The sequence below is a fragment of the Aulonocara stuartgranti genome, assembly GCF_965226115.1.
Source record: "Aulonocara stuartgranti genome assembly, chromosome: 12".
NCBI lineage: Eukaryota > Metazoa > Chordata > Actinopteri > Cichliformes > Cichlidae > Aulonocara > Aulonocara stuartgranti.
Window position 1 is genome coordinate 24,155,001 of NC_138948.1, and position 20,064 is coordinate 24,175,064.

General features: G+C 39.7%; 2 protein-coding genes across 3 annotated transcripts in view; one reads left to right on the forward strand and one right to left on the reverse strand.

Moving 5' to 3' along the window:
- abhd17b (abhydrolase domain containing 17B, depalmitoylase) overlaps positions 1–12,326 on the reverse strand; it is a 13,445-nt gene extending 1,119 nt beyond the window's left edge. Inside the window, exons 1-5 of one of the 2 annotated variants that reach the window (XM_082553667.1) lie at positions 12,235–12,326; positions 11,810–12,110; positions 10,222–10,698; positions 1,570–1,749; positions 1–1,001 (exon numbers count right to left, since the gene is read on the reverse strand). The exon at positions 1–1,001 is cut by the window's left edge and continues 1,119 nt beyond it. In XM_082553667.1, coding sequence (XP_082409793.1) covers positions 782–1,001; positions 1,570–1,749; positions 10,222–10,688 — 867 coding nt within the window. In that variant the 5' untranslated portion in view covers positions 10,689–10,698; positions 11,810–12,110; positions 12,235–12,326 and the 3' untranslated portion in view covers positions 1–781. The remainder of the gene's footprint in view (positions 1,002–1,569; positions 1,750–10,221; positions 10,699–11,809; positions 12,111–12,234) is intronic. The other variant, XM_082553668.1, reaches the window with a different exon arrangement.
- A 380-nt stretch (positions 12,327–12,706) lies between these two features.
- On the forward strand, positions 12,707–17,914 carry cUnh9orf85 (chromosome Un C9orf85 homolog). The gene is made up of 4 exons (XM_082553854.1): positions 12,707–12,890; positions 13,772–13,878; positions 14,243–14,356; positions 15,749–17,914. Exons 1-4 carry the CDS (start codon positions 12,789–12,791, stop codon positions 15,990–15,992), a joined length of 567 nt encoding a protein of 188 aa, XP_082409980.1. The 5' UTR covers positions 12,707–12,788; the 3' UTR covers positions 15,993–17,914.
- Positions 17,915–20,064: the final 2,150 nt, after the last annotated feature.

Below are 20,064 nucleotides of genomic sequence, written 5' to 3' on the forward strand. Positions count from 1 at the left end.
AAACTAAACAGAAGTGGAGGATTCACACAACTAACGAAGCTTTGGAGATGGTTCTAGACATGATTTGTAAAAGTACACTTCCTTGTATTCCTAAATCTCTGCAATGTATCATACTACACATTTGGCAACACCGACACGGAAGGGTAATATGTCAGTTTGTCTTGTACAGTTCTTCAGTGACAGTTGATACGTGCAATATTAAGTAGAATGTTAAGAAATATATAAGAAACAGTACTCAAAAAAAAGAAAAGAAAAAAAGAAGAATTCATGGTGACTGCAGTGCGTTAGACCAAATCTGTCTGTAGAGTCAGACTGAGTTCAGTTGAATTTGAGTGAGTCTGGTCCAGCACAGCTTGTCAAAAGTTTCTGTGGACCATGTCCTTCACAAAAGGCAGCAAAAATGTGGCACATACACAGTCATACATGGCAAGTACACATGGTATGTTGCCTGTGCACACGTCTGCTTCTCCTTTTATTCACACACAGAATTTCACAATGTGCAATTTTCAACATGATAGAAAGAAAATTTAAAAAAAGAAAAAAGGAGAAAAAAAAAAAAGAAAAAAAAAAAGAAAAAAAAAAAAAAAGTACTTCACAGCTGCAGCGTGTGGAGCAGACGGTGTGGGCAAGCCCGATTTATGGGCAGTCAACCATCAAAATGTTGGTACAACACACAACTTCTAGTTGAATTAGAATAAAATGTTGTACCCCTCATTCATCATCTCCTTAAATCTGGGGCGGTGTTCTCTTCTTCCCTCTCCGCCATTTTCCCCCAGCTCCTTTACAAGTTGACTAGCTCATGTGCAACAAACTGCTTCAGTCTCTCCAGGTACTGTCCATAGAGCTCCACATCATTGTGGCCGGCCCCTTCTACCCAGAGCGGCTCCACTGGGCGCTGACAGCGTTCATATAGTGCCAGCCCGTGGGAGAAATCAATGACCTCGTCTTCTGTACCGTGGATCACGAGTACTGGTGATGTTACCTTGGAAATCTTGTCGATGCTTTGGAGAGAGAGAGGGGGGGGGGGGAGGGAGGGAGAGAAAGAAACAAGAAAAAAAAAAAAAAAAGAGAGGAAACATGTCAGAAATAGGGAAGTAAAAAAAAAAAAAAAAAACACCCACACACAAGAAAGAAAAAAGGGAAACGGAGGCTTAGTTAATGTTCTTGCTACTAAAAGTATTCTCTAAATGAATGAATTAAAACAATAATTAACTGGGAAAAAAAAAAAAAAAAAAAGGAGCACAGCTAGTTTCCTGATTCTACACCAGGGGGAGCTATTGAATATCTGCTTTTTTAAGGAGTCTCCTGGGTGCTTAACTAGGAAGAGAGGTGGGAGGAAGGAAGGGGGGGGCCCATAAAGAGAAAAAACAAAAAACAAAACTTACTTCCTGAATTGCTGTCTTATAAATAAATCCAGTTTTCAACTAAGCTGTGTGCTTTCCTTGGCACATTTATTCATACAGTGCTGCGTTATTAAATGCACGTGAGGCCGCAGCCCTTTAAGTGTATACTGTGTGGCAGATTTAGCCTGACTACCACATATGCCATCTGTCCGTACGGTCCACTCACTTTGGGAAGGCATCAAAGCAGTATGTCTTCTTGGTGTCAGGGAAAGCCACTCTCATGCCAGAGGTGAGCGGGGAGTGGAGGATGACTGCAGCAGTCTCATAGCGAGAAGCCAGGTCTACAGAGGGCACGGTGCCAATGCTCTGACCATACACGATCACATTCTCTGGACGGATACCATACCTACAAGGAGGACAAACAGTACAGGAACATCACCCTCTGCTTATCGTGAATAGGATATTTACACTACTAGTAGCTAGATACATTTTGTGTGCTCATCCAGACACTGGCAAGCATCCAGTTGGGCCTTCAGTTAATTACACAAAGCAGCTTAGCTGGCAAAACAAAAAGAGCAAATGCTTTATTTTAGGATCCACATTTATTTATCAGAAAATGAGGCTTACTCATACACTTATCAGTAAAACCATCATGTCAGGGACTCTGTGATTACAGTGACTCCTAAAACAAGCACACCAAGATGTGATCAAGCTATAGCTGAGTAAGTCTGTCTTTGTGCTGCTTTTCAGGGCAGCTTAAAAAGAGGACCACCCCTAATGTCTCGTGATTCAGAAGGGGGGGGGGGGGGGGGGTGAGAGCAAAAGAAGCTGAAATAGAGCAAAAGGGACAGATACTGTATTTAGGGTGAGGGAGAAATAAATATAGGTGGGGGGGAGCGGCATTCCACAGCTGATTACAGAGAACGTGACCCACTCTTGCTGACGACCTGAAAACTAGTCTGAAAACACTGCATTGCTGCTGTCTCTGCCGCTGCACTGCTGGATTTTGCACGGTAAAGTCACAACATGACAAATAAAGCTCTACTCTAGTATTAAAATTAGGGACTTCAAATGAACACTAACATTAGAGCCTTAGCTCTGCAGCATTCCTATAATACACTGATGACTACACGAACACCAAAGTCTAGCAGCGCTTTAAAACGCTGTGATGGATTAACATACTTACACCCTTTGCAAGAGAACAACCTGCAATAATGTAGTGTTGCTGCTATTAAAGGTAACAGACTTTAAGTGCAGGGTGATGTATTAAATATGGAAATGTACACACAGGCGCAGCAAAGTCTAGCTTGGACACAGTCACGAGCAGCAATATAGGAACTGTTTATTGGTATCAGCTGGTCTTTACACAGTATAAATAGGGGTGAAAAGGTTGGCACTGCATGGGAAAAGCATTAGCAAAGGCTGATGCTACAGTATTAAAAGCAACTTGACTTTCAGCTGACTGCAATGTACACAATTCGAGGAATGAAAGCCTATCTTGGTTATACAACACAATATAGCTGCTTAGGTAACAGACGAATTGTAAGGACAAGAACAAAATGTCAAGTCTTTGTACAAAACTGTAGAAGAATGACAGCGCCCTTTCTGATGTGGCAGCGCCTTTGCCTGAAACTGAACCATAGTTTGAAAATTGCCAAATTTGACGAATGGATTATTAAACTTAAAAATAAAAAATAAACAACACTCACTATAATCAAACTGCCGTCCCCCTTCCCGTAGCCCTACTGAAGAAAGGCCATTTCTCAGAAGCTAAAAGCTAATATAATGCTAAATATTAACCTAATTGCCTGATTATGAGAATTTTTGGCAACAACTTCTGTTATTTATGGCATGTTACTTTAGCTTCAAATAAAATAAATAAATAAACAAAAACAAAAAAAAAGGAAGAAACTGTAAGGAAGGTAAAAATTAAATAAATAAAATTAGAAAAATCTGAAAACCCATCATTCAGCTGGACTGCTGAGAAACCTCCAAGGGCAATGGCCATTTAATTTGGGCTTCTGATGTAGCCAGCAAATAACTGGGCCATGACTTCTTGTTCCATCCTTCAGTCACTGTCTGTAAATGGGATGGCCATGGTTTCAAGACTGAATTACAGCAAATGCAATTTGTCTTTTACTCTTGACACCAACTGTGTACCTGCTTACACTCAAAAATTATTAGTCACTAGAACTCCGACAACAAAAATAAATCAGACAGCAAACAAGAATCATTTCCACATATAAAATGTAGTAGTAGTAGTAGTATCACCTCCTCTCTATAGGCATCTGGGAACTGAGGAGAACAGTTGCTTTGGTTTAAAGAGCAAAATGTATATACAAATCTGTGTACACTGTTCAGCATTAATGGTGCACTCACAGATGTGAAAGCTACCCTTGCTATGTATCCTAATACCGGCATACAGGCTTATGAACCCAATGATCCTATAACAGCTATCAATGGGCCAAAGAGCAGGGAACACCCTGGAAGAACCTACCGCAGAGCCAACACAGACAGAGATAGTATTCATGCTCACAATTACTCAAATGGTAACATTTATAATCACCAGTTATCCCAGCATATACCTCTTTGGACTTTGGAAGAAAGCCAGTGTACCTCGGGAGGGCCCATGCAAACAGGGTTAGCACATGCAAACTCTGCACAAAAAGCCCTCAAACCAGGAAGCAGGAACGTCTTGCTGTGGAGCAACAATGTTAAACACTGGCCGGGATAAGGAACCTTTAAGATGATAACTACACATTGACTGTTTCCTAGTCTTTTTATTTAGTTGCTTAAGTCCCAGCCAACACCACACTCCACTGCCTTTCGGCTTGCTCCATGGTTCCGAGTTGCACCAATCCCTCAAACCTTCAATTTAGTCCCTTGACACAAATCCATTCTATTATGCATCACGTCCTCCCTCATTCCCCTATTGTGTGTCTCACTCCCTCTTGACCACCCACCTCTTGCGCATTGAAGACCAAAAATATCCTCCTTCCACAGCCGTCACCATCACAAACATATGCTCAGGAAGTCCTGCGCATATGTATAGCAATTTATAAAAAAAAACAAAAAACAAACCACAGATTAGAGTACCATCTGCACTACAGCAGGGGAATTCTTCACTGAAATGCTCAATGATCCATTATTACACTTTGTGTACAAGTACATAGGGGTGATGTGGACTGAAGTCAGTGAAAGTGAATTAAATCTATTAGTATGTGAGGACATTAAGAAGAGTTTGTTTCTGTGCTGAAGAGAACAGTCAGGTGAGAAATCAAACTCCACCCAGATTACTTCATAGATAAAGCCGGCTTGTCTCCAGGCAACTAGTGGTATTTAAAGGTAAGAAAAGCAAACAAAGAGCATCGAGCTGCCTTCCTCGTGTCTTGATGCATGCTGATGTTTGGGAATTTCTCCCCTCCATTCATTTCCAAGAAGATGGATAGTGCTTGCGACCTGGATCAATAAGATTATTGATGAGGAAGTGAGTTTCCTGTTTGTTTTTATTGGCCACAGTGTGGAAACACCTTAGTCTGAAAGCTCAGGCATTGGTTGCTAGGCTACCACTCAATATTAGTCTAGTAGGATTGACTGCTGGCATGCCTTCACCTCCAAGGCAAAAGAAAACAATACAGTGCCACTTCATGTTTAAACACACAAATACAGCAAGGAATTGGACCAGAGGCCTTCATCAACTACTCGCCCTCTTCCGGCACTTGATTTCACAACATATAGTTTCATCGCTTCTAAAATAATCTTTTTCATTCATCCATTAAGCACACTCCTAGTGTGATACTGGAGGATGTACGTGTAGAACCCTGCTGACTCACATTATCTCACCCACTCCCAGCTCAGGTGAAAGGCGTGCCGTATCCAGTGAGGCATGGGAGGGTTTTGGTGGCAAAGGCTGTGTAGTTGTGCTTACACAGTCAGCAAAATGACAGGTGGCTGGCCTCTGTCAGTACAGAGTAACACAGTAAAGTGAAACCCACACGAGTAAGTGAATACTCAAGAGGAGGTGAATTTGCACATTGCTGAATCATACAGTGAAAAAACATTGAAGGATGCAGAAAAACAAGAAAAGGAGAAAGTGTCAGGTTACAGTGTTCAAAATTCAGTCAGAAAAGAAACGCAGACCGCTAGAGTTGAGAGCTCATTTCTTCTTAAAAGCTGGAAGCCTGATCTAACATGAGATACAAGCACGAGGTATGTAGGCAACCGACTAATGTGAAGCCATGCAGAGAGGCCTTTTGATGTGATAATGCCATCTAGTCGATTCATGTTCAGCGAGGTCAAAAGGCTGAATTGTACTCTCCATCACATACTCAGTCAATTATAAATCTGGCACAGCCCTCAAGATCAGGCAGAGACAGCTGAGAGAAAGACCAATATACTAGAAACCTTATTTAAACCAATCTAAAGATTCTGCATGCAAAGACTAAAATATTGATAAAACTGTAAAAGACTCCCTACAGACTTAATTTTGTTTCCAAAATTAAGTCTGTAGGGAGTGTTAAACTACCAAAATATAATTCAGTGATAACCAAGCAAGTAATCCTAAGTGTTGATTAAAAAATAAAATCATAAAAGTCAGTCATTTTATCTTTCTGTGAAAAAAAAAAAAAGCCCAACGCAGCATTAATATGAAGTCGAGTTACTTAGAATTGAATCTGATGTACTGCAGCACTGGCCTAAAAGCAGAACTGAGTCCTGAACTGATATGGTACAAGATAGCAAAAGGGTTTTGTTGACATTAGCCAAATACTACCATCCAGAACAAAGGAAGAGTGTTGATGTTAGATTTCTGATAGTGGGAATATTTACATAATGTGTATATAAAACGTAACAGGAAAATGAGCAGAGCTAAGGAGAGAATGACACAGTCAAGGCTATAAACCAAGAGATCCAGGGATCAAGGGAACCACAAATTTCAAATGGACGCACATCATTTGCTTTAGCAAAAAAAAAAAAAAAAAAAGCCTTGTGTGTGTAATGTTGCAAATTTTAAGACTGATTTGTAAACACAGAATGTGATGCAATCAGCTAGACAGCACAGTAAGTGGTCAGGTTTGCTCCAAATCTGATTTCAGTCAGGAGTGGGGTTGTAACCAGCTGGGGAAAAAAAAAATAAAATCAAATCATTAGCATTTCATCACAATGTTTGTTTGAGGGTTTTTTTGTCTTGTTTTACATCCGGGTTTCATTTACTCAAGCAAAAATAAGACATTTGTTTAAAAAAAAAAAAAAAAAAAAAAAAAAAAACCCTCTTAAAATAAAAAACATTGATTTCTGTGAAATAATGTTAGGTTGCTTTTAATGTACGCAGGAGGTGTGCGCTTTAGCGTATGGTCACCCCCCAAAGGCATGTGCAAAGCAAGGAAAAACCCTGGTATGACCACATTCCTACTACCACAAGGTGAAACGTCATCCAACTCCAACTCTTCCTGCTAACCAAGAAAACTTGAGAGACCTACATGTAGGTGCAGTGATGTTAGAGTAACAATGGAAAGAATGAAAGCTTAATCAGAAGCGTTGCTTCATGTGACGTGGGACACACCATGTCGACAAGTCAGCCAACTTTGCCCAACTAATGAGAACTGAGATCAGATATTGAGGTAATGCACTTTGACACTAGGTACATCTGATGTTATTATCAAGATACAGATTAAATGCTACCTGCTCCAGTGAACCCATGTGACAAGGAAGCAGCTGAAAGTAGCTATACACACACACACAGACACAAATACAACTAGTGTCTACACTGGCCTTTAGACTGAAGAGAAAAAAAAAACAAAAAACACTACAACTTAATGTCCTGCATCTGTTTTGCCTTGTACGCAGAGAGTGGATTTTCTAAGAATCACATTGAAAAGCTAAATTCTAAAGCTCTAAAATACCTTGATGTCTCATGACCTTTTCTTAAATGCTGACCATTCGGGTACAGAAAGCTTTCTCAGACACTCAGCACCTGCCCATTACTAGGACGGACAGATTACAAATGTGTGCATCTGTAATAAAACACTGATATGAAGCACAGGACTGAAAAAACAAAACAAAAAAAACAAGTCATCTAACCTTGTTCAACTCGTCTTTGTTGCAAGACCCATGGGTCACGTAGTTTAATTCTGCTGTGGGACTGCTAACCATGTGACTACAAAGCACGAGATATGCAGTCAAGCCCCAAGGTTAGGCCTTCAGGAAAAGAAAAAACAAATTCTTGTTCCTAAAAGGCTCATCTTATCTCAAAGACATTTCTTCCAAATAAACCTACAAAACCATGAGAACCTGTATTTGATGCCCTGCTTCAGTGATCGTACCTGATGGTAGCAAGCAGTGTAAAAAAGTTAAAGTGGCCTGAAGGTGTTAAATATGGAGCCGAGTGAGTAGTGTTAGCTTTTAAGTCAATCAGCTAATGACAACATGTTGCCTTTGCATATTATAGCTACAGTCCAAGCAGTTTTACCAGTGTAAACTAGATTGTTATTTTGACTTGGAGAAGTCATTAGTGATGTTTAAAAGAAGGGGGGAAAAAAAAAAAAAAAAAAAAAAAAAAAAGCGGGGACAAGCAATCAGGTCATTCCAGGAGTGTGGTTTCGAACGGGTGATGAGAAAAGAAAACAATCAAGCCTATACCTACAGACATGTGACTTTTAACCACCAGAAAAGCAGGTTCTTTTTCATCTTTACAGCAGTGGCTTGCTTCTTAAATGCAAAAGCCTTACCGTCAATTTTCTAGTTAAACTCTGTAGCTTCCTTATATAAGAGGTCCTTATTTACAGAAGCCCATTCATTAGATTCTGTGAAAGTGCTTGGGGAGGTTCACATCAAAAGTCAGCAGCTAATAAACTGTAAGATTTGTTGTCAGTGGCTCTTAGCAGTGTTATCAGCACTTTAAAGCTCTGCAGTGCCAAAACCTTCATTTAGTACAGAAAGAACATACTCCCACACTAGCAATAACACAGGAGGAACACTCCACACTTAAAGAACAGCTTTTTTTTTTTTCCCCCCCAAAGGCTGATCTCGATCATTTTGTCTCCTCTCTTCCAGCATTTTTAACACTTCTGAAGTCTCCCCATCTGCTCTCTTAGTAATTTGTCTTCCAGCAGGAAACATACAGACAAGCAGTCTTACTGGATGAAATTTTATCTTTCCCTTCTCCCAAAACAAGAACTCACAGATATAATGGACATAGTACTCACACACACACACACACACACACCCTCCACATCCTGTTTCATCGCAGCAGGTTGATGTTTGCTTTCTTGCTTCTACCCTGCATGTATAGGTAGAGCTTCAACTAAAAATTATTTTCATTTTTAATTCACCCCCCCCCCCTAAATACGTTCCAGCTAGCTGTTGTGTAAAATATCAGGAACACAGTGAAATAGGTCTACCACAGATTCCCCAGATCAAAGATCTACCTTCATCCACTTCCCCCAAAATATCTTAGGAGCGGGAACTAACAAGTATTTTGGGCTTTGATTCAATAATCTGAAAAGCGACTGATGAATTCTGTTTACGTTTCAGTTCTACTTATGTTTTGTTTGTGGGTTTTCAGTACAGGCACTCTACTGGCAAACCTACAGACTTTAAGCACAATGTGGTGACACAAAGGACAAAAGAAGGAGATGACGAGATGGTTGGAGACAATAAGCAGACGTCCTTAAACACAAATGGAAGGAAGTGAAGGCCACAGCGTTAGACAAACTGATAAGCACTGCTTACATGTAAGACGACCTTATCTGGGGGAAGGAACTGAAGCTGAACAAGAGTTCACACCTGCAGTAACAAACTATTCATGAGCATGAGGACCAGATACAAGTGATGCAGAGAACGAGTTCTTTATACAGAGTCTTTCATAAACCAATTACTAAGAAGTTTGATTCTTTAAAAATAACTATCGAAGTGTAATAGAACAAGACTTCAACTGCAAACTGAATTCCTGCTGGGTCGTGTGCACTTTGAAACCACAATAAGATAACAGAAAGTCCTGAACAAGTAGGTTATCATCAACTGGGAAAACATAAATACCAGTTTCCAATCAGCCAATAATTAGTCACCTGTACAAACATGTAGCAGAGCAACCGCTCACACCTACATATTATTGGAGGAGGGGGCGCAGCGTAATCACAGAACCCACGTTTCTTCGCCTACAAGAACATCATGTCATCCCCACTAAGCCATTCCTCATCATCTTCCCTCATGATTTTGTGAAGTTCTGTTAAGTAGTCATCCCTCCGCCCCCAGCACCTTCAGAAGTTCACATCTTCTCATTTTTGCCCTTTTCCATCTAAATCATCATTTCCTTCACTAATCCTCATCATTTAACACTTTCTAAAATGCCCCCATATTTCTACAGCATGCCAGAAACACAGGTTGACACTGTTGTTATTCATAATATTCCTGTTAGCAATACAAAGCTGCCAACCAAGACATAAAACAGGGACCTGCTATTAATATGACTAATAAGGCTTTAAATATTACCACCACACACACTGTAGGGGATTTTTTTTTTTTTTTTATAACCATATTCCTTACAGTTTTTTGTGTTATGTCACTTCACTTTCCCCTTCAGATACTCTAATTTAAAAAAAAAAAAAAAAAATCCAATCATTTCAAGTACTGTGGGAACTTTACTTTTCCCTAAAGTTCATCGGGTTTAACTCCTTGTTTGTCATGAGTCATCTAAACGGCCATTTAGGTTCATTTCTCCATGCTATCACATCCTATCACATCCTAATAAACAGGTTTTGAGTGACTGCAGGAGTCTTGTGCATTCACAAATAAGTCTCTTACAGGATTCTGCATACTGCTCAGTTGTTTTAATATCACGTCATTTTATATTACTTATCCATCCATTATAACGCTTCATTACCGTGATCGGAGCGCCTGCCAGGCAGCATCTACATCAGCGTACAGGTTCTTCTCCGAAGGCTTCCCAGAGCTGGCCCCATAACCAGAGTAGTCGTAGGAAAAAACGTTGCAGTTGATCCGTGAACCGAGGCCAATGTAGAAGCTGCTCATCTGGCCCAAGTCCACTGCATTACCGTGGGAGAACAACAGAGTATACCGGGCGCTGGGTGAGCAGCGGACAAACATGCAGGCAATGCGGCTCCCTCTTGAGGTGCGTGTCATGAAACACTCGATGGCCTCCTTCTCACGGGCCGAGTACTGCCAGTCAGCACGCTCGGAGAGGTGCAGCGTCCATCGGCTGCCACTGTCATCACACATGAGGCTGTAGGTCGGCTCAGGGGGTAGAAAGGCCAGCTTTGAGGCAATCTTGCTGGGGCACGGTGGACAGCAGAACAGGCAACATAGCTCACTGAGCGATAAGTGGTTCATCCTCAAAGTGCTGCAACAGAGAGAACCAAAAGGATTAAAATAGAAATATCCCATAGTGAGGAAGAAAACACACCGATATGCCAATGCATCCCACAAGAAAGATGCTACAAAAGCAAATCTCTGCCAGAGTTTCGAAATTAGGTTTTTCTACATATACAACTATATCTGTTAAGCAAAGCAGGGGATTTCTTGGACGAGGGGCTTGAGCCAGGCTGCTGTCATTTTTAAAATTTTATTTTTTATTATTACACTAAACAATCTCTCTCTCTCTCTCTCTAAAATGCAGAGCTCTCTCGAGACAGGATTTTAAAGGGAGATGACCCTAGCCGAGTGATTTTTCTCTCCATGTCTACCCTGAGGCTTCACAGTCACTCAGAGAATTAACTTGAAAGGCTTTTTTGTCTCTCCCTGCACCTGGACCCCTACCTTAGGTTACCTCTTAAGATATTCTAGCTACTATGAAACTGCAGCAGTGATGTCAGCACAGCTCCTTTTTGGTAAAACATATGGCAGCTGGAGGCAAATCTCCAAGTTATCTTAGCCAGTCATGCTGCTTTGTAATGTGACTCTTTAACCAAGCAGGGGGAAAAAAATGCTCACTAATATCAGATTATGACAATGTGTTATATGGATTACCTTTCCTCTTTCCTTTGGCGATAGCTCCTCTGACCAGCCACAGCACCTAGCAGCTTCATAGATGGACATTTCTGTCTGATATATTCATAAATCTTGCAACTGATTTGCTTAGATCAGTCTAAAGAAACGACGCTAAACAGCTGCTGGAAATTACTTGATTAATCTTACTCACACGCTGCTGATTTTTAACTCAGCTGAACTGTCTGTATGATACGTGGGTAAATAAACGGCTGTGTCAGGGATGACTGAGGATGGGGACGACAATGGAGCCTATTTGCTTCCTACATTCTTACCACAAAGTCCATTCCAAGCAGAGGCTAAACGGAGCCCCGCAGCGATTTACTGTAAAATGGTGGTGGATGTAGCAATGTGTTCACAGAGATTACAGTTACACCAGGCTATTTGTGAGGGTTTCGTTTCTAGCAGCTACAATTAGCTGCAAAATATGGTGTACCAAGTGTACATATATTCCAAAGAAAGCTTACCTGGACGGCGGCTGGGGGTTTGTTTTGGTTTTCTTTCTGTGTTTAAAGGTGATAGTACTAGGTAGACGTCACCGCAGTCTTGAGATATCTTCGCACCAAGCCAACTAACTTATCTTCTCGACACCTAGAGCTTGTCGAGGTTATCCTTGGCCAGATTATCCTCGGTTAGCGATGTCAGTTTGAGTGTGTATTATCCTTCTTTAATTAGTATTAGCTGGCAGCTTCGTTCTCCGGACCACACAGTCTTCTGAACTGTCGTTTCCTTTATTTTCCCTCCTTTCGGTTTTCTCAACATACGGTCCTGGACGATAACGACATCGACTCATTCGAAACGTTCAAGTTTCTAAAGCACAGCAGTGAAGCTGATAGGAAAGATAACAGTTTAAAATTCACTCAAATCTAGCAGACGTGTCCGTGCAGCTTACCAAACAATTCACAGCAGTATCACCTGCCACCGAAACATCACTGCTTTCGTTGTGAATATCGCCCAGCCCTGCTTGTTATCTTGGCTTGAGGAAAAAGAGGCGTTCATTGACAGCTCTGTGGACCAATGGGAAAAGAGGTCGACAAAACGACTCCCCCAATGACTTTGATGTTTATGGGCGGTCCTTCTAGACGCCGCAGTCTGAGGATTTAAGTTTTTTAGGATTGACAACCAATCAGAAATTACTATTGGAAGGCATCGTCCAATCAGCGTCCACAAAGGTGTTTCTAGTTCTAGTCGGTGATGTCATTGACAAGCTATAATTTATTAAGTGTGTTTGTAAATGTAAAAAGAAATTCTGACTTTAGAAAAATAAATACATACATGAAATATACTGTTTATTAAAATAACACATTTTTCTTTCCTTTTTTTACGTAGTTCTCAATGACGTTTCATGACGCGTTCTTACTTCTTCCGGGTTAGTGCTCTTGCTCGGCGGCATGGTGCTTAGTTTGTGTATCTGTGTAACGTGTGTGGCTAAAAAGGTTTAATAACATGAGTTCTCAGAGAGGTAATACATCTCGATCGCGGGGCCAGAAGCATCAAAACACAACTGCGTTTAAAAACGACAAGTACGGAGCGACTACACAAGTGAAGGTGTGTCAGCTTTGCTGAGCTAAGTTATTTAGCCTTGTATTGCATTTTGCATTTGGGCCATTTTATCAATCTTCAGAATATTTTCGGCTAGCCCATTTCAGATTTTTCTAAAGGTTTTATGGTCCAAAGTTTGGACGTGTGTGTGCTGTGAATTTTTTTTCTTCGTGTATCAAATACTTTTCAAGATATTTGAAAACTTGAGGTGTCCTACCATGAATTTAATTTCGAAAAGTATTCTGTGTGTTTAATTTTGCATTATTGTGAAACACAATTATATCTAATAAATGTTCAGAAATTACCTGAATAGTCTGAAGACTTCAATGTGAAGTTTTTATTAGCGTTCTTGAATGAGTCTTGAATTTATTATTTTATTTTATTATTCTTAGTTTTTCTATGTTATAACTAGTCAATACATTCTGATACATGGTAAGAAAGTAAGAAAGGCTAGTGAAAGTTTCTGACTTTTATCTTTAATAGTTTTTGAGATACTCGTGTGTCACGTCATTTTACCATAGTGCAAAAAAATAATAATAAAGTTGTGTGTGTGTAGCTATACTTGTACAGAAACGATTATATAAGCTAACTATGCACAACAAAATTTGTAGGTAAATCTTCAAACAGAATGGTGATTTGAGACAGAGTGGTCTTATTGCTTAATTAATGCTTCCAATAAGTGTTAATTAAGGAAAGTTAAACTTATTCACAATATTCATTTATTTGAGAAAGGCTGAGACTGTAGGGAGTTTGTACTTTTTTCTTCCTGTCATTTCTGCCAGTGATAAATCATTTCCTGTGAAAACTTGTTTATAGCTCTTGCTTTGTTAAACACACATAATATTTGAACATCTCTATTGTCTTTGCTTCTCTAATCTCCATTGTAGAAGGCAAATTCAAAGATCCATGATGGGCTTTGTCAACGCTGTAAAGGTGTTCTTGAGTGGAAAGTTAAGTACAACAAATACAAGCCGCTAACACAGCCTAGAAAATGGTAAGTATACATAAGTATTGCAGACTTTGATTTCAGTACGCAGGGCTAGGGGCAAATTCTTACAGCTGCTCATGAAAATGCACATCAAGTAACAACAAAGCAGTCGGTGAATTGAAGAGTTTATTTTATCAGCTTCTTTTTTTTTACCTGTGCAAAAAATGAAACTACACCACAAACATTCTTTGCTTATTTCATATCGTGCATGATTTTAGCCATCTCATTTTTTCATAGTGGCAGACTTTGAAAATTAGCCACTAAATATTTTATCTCCACTGCTTAGAAGAATTTTCCCAACACATGGATATATTGTTTTAAGTGGCAAGTTAAATACATTGGTCTTAATAACTGATTGTTTTTTTTGCAGTGTCAAGTGCTCCCAAAAGACAATAAAAGATGCGTATCACATCATTTGTAAGCCCTGCTCTCTTCAGCAAGAGATCTGCTGCAAGTGTGGGAAGAAGGAGGAGATTGTTATTCCGTAAGAGGATAAGTTTGCGTGTGTTTTGTCCTTATATACATTAATGTACAAAGTACGAACTCACCCATCATTTCTTCATATTTTGCTTCCAAGGTGCCAGAGCTTTGTCCTCCGCTCAAAACCTGTTTAAAAAAGGTCTTGAGCAATAGTTCCTCAGGCTTTCAGAAAGTCTTTCATAGTTTTTCTTTGAACATTGGCTGCTTTGTCCACTCATTTCCAGTTCAGTCCTTGTACCTGAGCATTTTTTTTTTAGGATTTTTTCTTTGTTAAGCCACTTAATACTGACCTATGAATCATTCAAGCTTAACCCCCCCCCCCCCAAAAAAAAAACAAAACAAAAAAACACTGCTAACTCAAAGGAATAAACCAGTGTCACATCTCCATTTAACAGATATTCAACAAGCAACAAATTGTATGTTTAGGCGTTTTGTTCCCATTTCCTTAGCTGAAGCTTTGAAAGTGCCAAAGAGAAAACTGACAGCCAAAAGAAAAAAACCCAAAAAATCTTGCATATGGTGTGCAGTATGTCTGCAAAGAAATTTGACGAAATTAAACAAAAGAAGAAGTGCCAGGCCTAAAAACAAAAAAATATCTACAGCAGATGAACAGTATCTAAAAATGATGTTCTTAAGAAATGGGGAAAAAAATTCAGCAAAGATCTGACACAGGACCTGTGAGATGCATCTGTTGTGTTCACTGAGGCGTCATTACAAATGCTCTCAGTGGAAGGGTGGTTGTCAAAAAGCCATTCTTAAGGAATAAGGAAAGGCTGAGGTATGCCGCATTACACAAAAACTGGACTGAAAATCAGTGGCAACGGGTCTGATGGAGTGATGAAACCAAAGTTTTTGGTTCAAATCATCAATCAAGCTGTGTGGGATCATCTTGTCAGAGAAAAGGCAGCTGACATCCAAAGAAGAGCTTTCAATTTTCAATGTTCTGAGAAAATCAAATTTGATGACACCAGTTTATTTTTTTTCCTTTCACACTGGCAACAAGTTTTTAAAACGAACATGAATTACAGGAGTTTCTACATGTGTTAGATTCCTAAAGAGACGGGATAACACCGAAGTGATTTAAGCAAATGTATTTTCATCTTTTATCACTGACAAGCACATACACATAATACTGTAACTACTGTAAGTCTGCCACCTTGTGGAGAATAAGATACATTGTAGCCAATACTTGACCCTGAACATCATTTCATGGGCTTCTCATATTTTTAAGCATTGCTTTTGGCATCTAAATGCTTCCACTAAGTGTTAATTAAGGAAAGGTAATTTCCTGTAGCTTGTTGAGTTACTGACTTTGTGACAACGCAATACTGGAAGATTTGGATTGTTGGTGCAAAGTTAAACAACAGTTCTTATATCTTTTTTCTTCACCGTGTAGGGTGAACTCACATCTGGAGCAAAACGAGCAAGAAGTTGATGAACAGAGAAAGAAGGGATGTCGACGAAGGAAGACAGACATGGATGGTTTGGACAGTGATGATGATTATGATGATGATGAAGATGACTTTGATGACTGTGAAGAGGAGGAAGATAAAGATTTAGACGAGGACTCTGCAGCAAAAAAGCCACAGAGAAAATCTGCTGTGCTGCCGGACCTGTCGCCAATCAATATTGAAGATTAAACACAATAAGAGTTCTTTTCAAACCTGTGTAACAAATGGGATTTTTTGGGGCAAAATACAGTATCGGGTTTGTTGCAGAAGCTCTCTTAGATTAATATATGGCAATAAGCCGATGCTGCCTGCTTGAATGCAGAGCATGAAAAAGGAAGTCAGGTGGTGAAATGCACAAAAACTGCCAGATGACATCAGAGGGAGCAACGTAATTTTTCTTTTTAACTGAGTCGGTGTACTTTCTAAAGAATCTTTAGTTCTGTAAATTGTTTAAACTGCCATAAATAATGTTTTATAGCCTTTCATGCATTTTGCAAACATTTTGCAATAAATCACACTGGTTAGTAATGTGTTTGCAGTGTTCAGCTTTATGCCGCTGCTGAGCACTTAGTACACCGAGAGATGTTCCTAATATTTTGGCTGTTGATGTTTATAGGTTTGGCTATCATAAACTGAAATGTATCCAAGACGCACTGTATATGTTTTTAGTTAAGTAGCACCAATTATTGCCGTTTTTTATTTGATTTTCTTTTGTTTTATTTGTGTTTAAATATTAAAATCTTCAGAATATCACTGATTCTTCTAAAATGTACAATCACATAAATGTAATACAGCAGTTTTTCCTCAGACTAACTTTAGAAACACTGAAAATCTTGATGTTGCTGAATTTGAAAGGAGGATATCTTGAACATTTTGATTACAACTCACATTAGTAAACTCACAAATTATGAAAGGCTCTTGGTGTGAGGAAAGCTAGAACCTCTACTACACATTCAAACATTTATCATATTCTATACAAACATTCACCAGTGTCATCTGCTTTTTGTACATACACTCATGAGACACTTTATTACGTATATCTCGTCAGCACTGAGTTGGACCCCTTACGCTGGAAACATTCCCCAAAGATTTTGGTCCATACTGGCCTGATGGCTGCAGATTTTTCAGCTACAAATCTATGTGATGAATCTCCCGTTTCACCACATCCCAGAGCTGCTCTACGGGATTGAAATCTGCTGATAAGTTAAGCCAATTTGAGTGCAGTGAACTCGTCATTTGCCAAAACATAGTATGCCAAAAAGATACCTCTGTTACACCAACAACGACCAGAAATGTTGATCTAAGGCAGAATGGTTGCATGCTTTCATATTGTCTGTGCCAAGTATCACCCTACTGTCTGAATGTTGCAGAAGAAATGAATCATCAAACAAGGGAACATTTTTCCAATCTTCTATTGTTCAATTTTGGCGGCTCTAAGCAATTTATATCCTCAGTGTCCTGTTTTTACAGGCACTGGGTGTGGACTTCTATTGCTGTAGACCATCTGTTTCAAGGTTGAACATGTTATGCGTTCAGAGATGTCCTTCTGCATACCTCAGGTTGTAATAAATTGTTATTTGTTGCCTTCCTATCTGATTGGTTTTGCAGGAAAATCCCAGCAGATCAGTAGTTTCTGGAACACTCAGACCAGCCTATCTGGGACCAACAACCATGCCATGTTCAGAGTCGCTTAAATCGACGTTCTTTCCGTTTCTAATGCTCGGTTTGAACGTCAGCAAGTTGTCTTGACCACGTCTACATGCCTAACTGAGTTGGTGTAATGTGATTGGCTGGGTAGATATTTGTCTTAACGAGTGGTTGCATTAACAAAAAGGCTCGTAAGTTTGTTTGATGAGAACTGTTACACATACACTCATTTTGTTTCTGTAGTGTGAAATCTTTAAGCCGACTTTCCGTTACTGAATAACCTGGAGTTACTTGAAAGCAGGTCTTTTTGTGCGTGCTGGCATCATCTAAAATTAACATGTGTTGTAATTTATCATGTGGGCTTCATACATTTAAAAGCACGTGGTGATGTTTCAAATACTAATTCCTCATTAAAAAATGAGTCATTGTAATAAAGGACAAGAGTGGGTGACCACATCACTGGGCTCCAAGGGTTCCCTGGAAAATTTGTGTCACATGCCTTTGTTCTGCTTATATACTCATGACTGAGAATTAAAAAAAAAAAAAAAAAAGCCTAATTTGATGCTGACACATAATTTTTTCCAACTAAAGAGCTTCCAGAAATACATTAATAACTGGATGAGGTAACAGCATCATCATGAGACCCGCTGATTTTCATTTAAGTTTAATGCAGTGCAAACCAACAATGCCAGTTCAAGGTTGCCACACATAAACTCCACAAAGAAGTGGCTGTATTAATAAAGGAAGAGAAATTGAATATGTGTTTTTGAAGGTGTAACATCTAATATTTTTATACTGTTAACCGATCTGTTGTTGCCTCACATGTCATGTTGTCACCGTCTGGCTAGCAGACCGTGGGGGTGTAGGGAAGGAGGACCCAGGCGCGGTGCTCTGTGTGTAAACAGTGCGTTTATTTACAGTGTATGAAACTAAACAACAATAAATCCCCGTGCTTTCCCCAGACTCCCGTGTCGTGTCTTCTCCCAGTGTTTGTGCTCTCCGCTCCCCTGTCTCAGCACTCCCCATGATGGCTGCTGTCTGGCACTCCACACCTCTCGTGGAGTCTAATGGAATGATCCCGCGTCGTTGGGAGCTCCAAGACTCTCCTAAGTAGCTCCCCCGACAAGGCCTGATCAGCAGCAGGTGTGTGGCTTCGGGTGTGGCCAGACCGTCAGCAGGGCCACACCCACCAGGCCAGAAGGCGCCCGCCGAAACACATATACATATACACACACACACGCAAACAGGGAGAAGGACAGCAACACCAAATATACATACAATAATAATAATATAATTCATAACTGTTCAGGTGAGGCTTTCAAACGTAAAAATACTGTACCAGCTGTCAAGCATGGTGGTAGTAGTGTCATGCTCCTGGGCCGTTTTGGTATCGGCTGTACCGTATGTTGCACAAAGTGAATTGAATAATGAAGAAGGAGGACAGTGACCCCAAGCACACGTCAAGCTTGGTTTTGAAAATGGATAAAGCAGGCTAACATTAAACTTCTGGAATGGCCTTCCCAAAGTCTCGAACTCAACTCTATTGAAAAAGTATGGACTATGCCTAAAAGCTGAGTCTGTGCCAGGAAACCAACCAATTTAAATGTACTCTGTCAAGAGGAGTGATCAAGTCTTCAACCAGAATTATGCCAGATATTTATTGATGGCTACCAAAAAGCATCTAGGTGAGATGCAACTTACTAAATGACGTTTGACCAAATATTTGTGGGGATGTATGTATAATTGAGCCTGTATGTGTACTTTTGAAAATCTATAATAAATTCAAGTTTGTGCCAGGAGTTCTTGGTAAAAAAAAAAAAAAGGAAAAAAAAGTATGTTGTAGATCATTCCACCCTGGAAAGGGAACAGTAATGATGAATGCCTGTAAACATCTGACCAGAGCTGTGGGTTGATTGGGGTGGCTGCAGCTCAGGTAGACCAGGTCATTCTACTGATGAAGGTTAGTGGTTCGATCCTTGGCTCCTCCTGTCTCCATGCCAAGTATCCTTGGGCAAGATACTAACTCCAAGTTGCTGATTGTTGGGAAGCACTAAAAGCTTAGAAGAAAGTGATTGGGTGAATGCGACATGTTGTACAGTATAGAGCGCTTTGAGTACTCCAGGAGAGTAGAAAAGCGCTATATAAGAATCAATCCATTTACCATTGATAGTTCTGTTTCTGGGGTCATCAAATGTATCTAATTAATACAACTTTTGTATTTGTCGGAAATTATAGGCTGTATTTTTTCAAATGAAAGACTAATTTTAAAGACTGTTTCACCTCTGATTGCTTATACAGGGAGTGCAGAATTATTAGGCAAGTTGTATTTTTGAGGAATAATTTTATTATTGAACAACAACCATGTTCTCAGTGAACCCAAAAAACTCATTAATATCAAAGCTGAATGTTTTTGGAAGTAGTTTTTAGTTTGTTTTTAGTTTTAGCTATTTTAGGGGGATATCTGTGTGTGCAGGTGACTATTACTGTGCATAATTATTAGGCAACTTAGCAAAAAACAAATATATACCCATTTCAATTATTTATTTTTACCAGTGAAACCAATATAACATCTCCACATTCACAAATATACATTTCTGACATTCAAAAACAAAAT

What these genes read in the sequence shown, in the direction of transcription:
- cUnh9orf85 (XM_082553854.1), top strand. Translation starts at nt 12,789, where the DNA reads ATGAGTTCTCAGAGAGGTAATACATCTCGATCGCGGGGCCAGAAGCAT. An exon ending in CTAACACAGCCTAGAAAATG is followed by an intron (nt 13,879 to 14,242) that starts GTAAGTATACAT and finishes TTTTTTTTGCAG; the next exon opens with TGTCAAGTGCTCCCAAAAGA. An exon ending in AAGGAGGAGATTGTTATTCC is followed by an intron (nt 14,357 to 15,748) that starts GTAAGAGGATAA and finishes TTCACCGTGTAG; the next exon opens with GGTGAACTCACATCTGGAGC.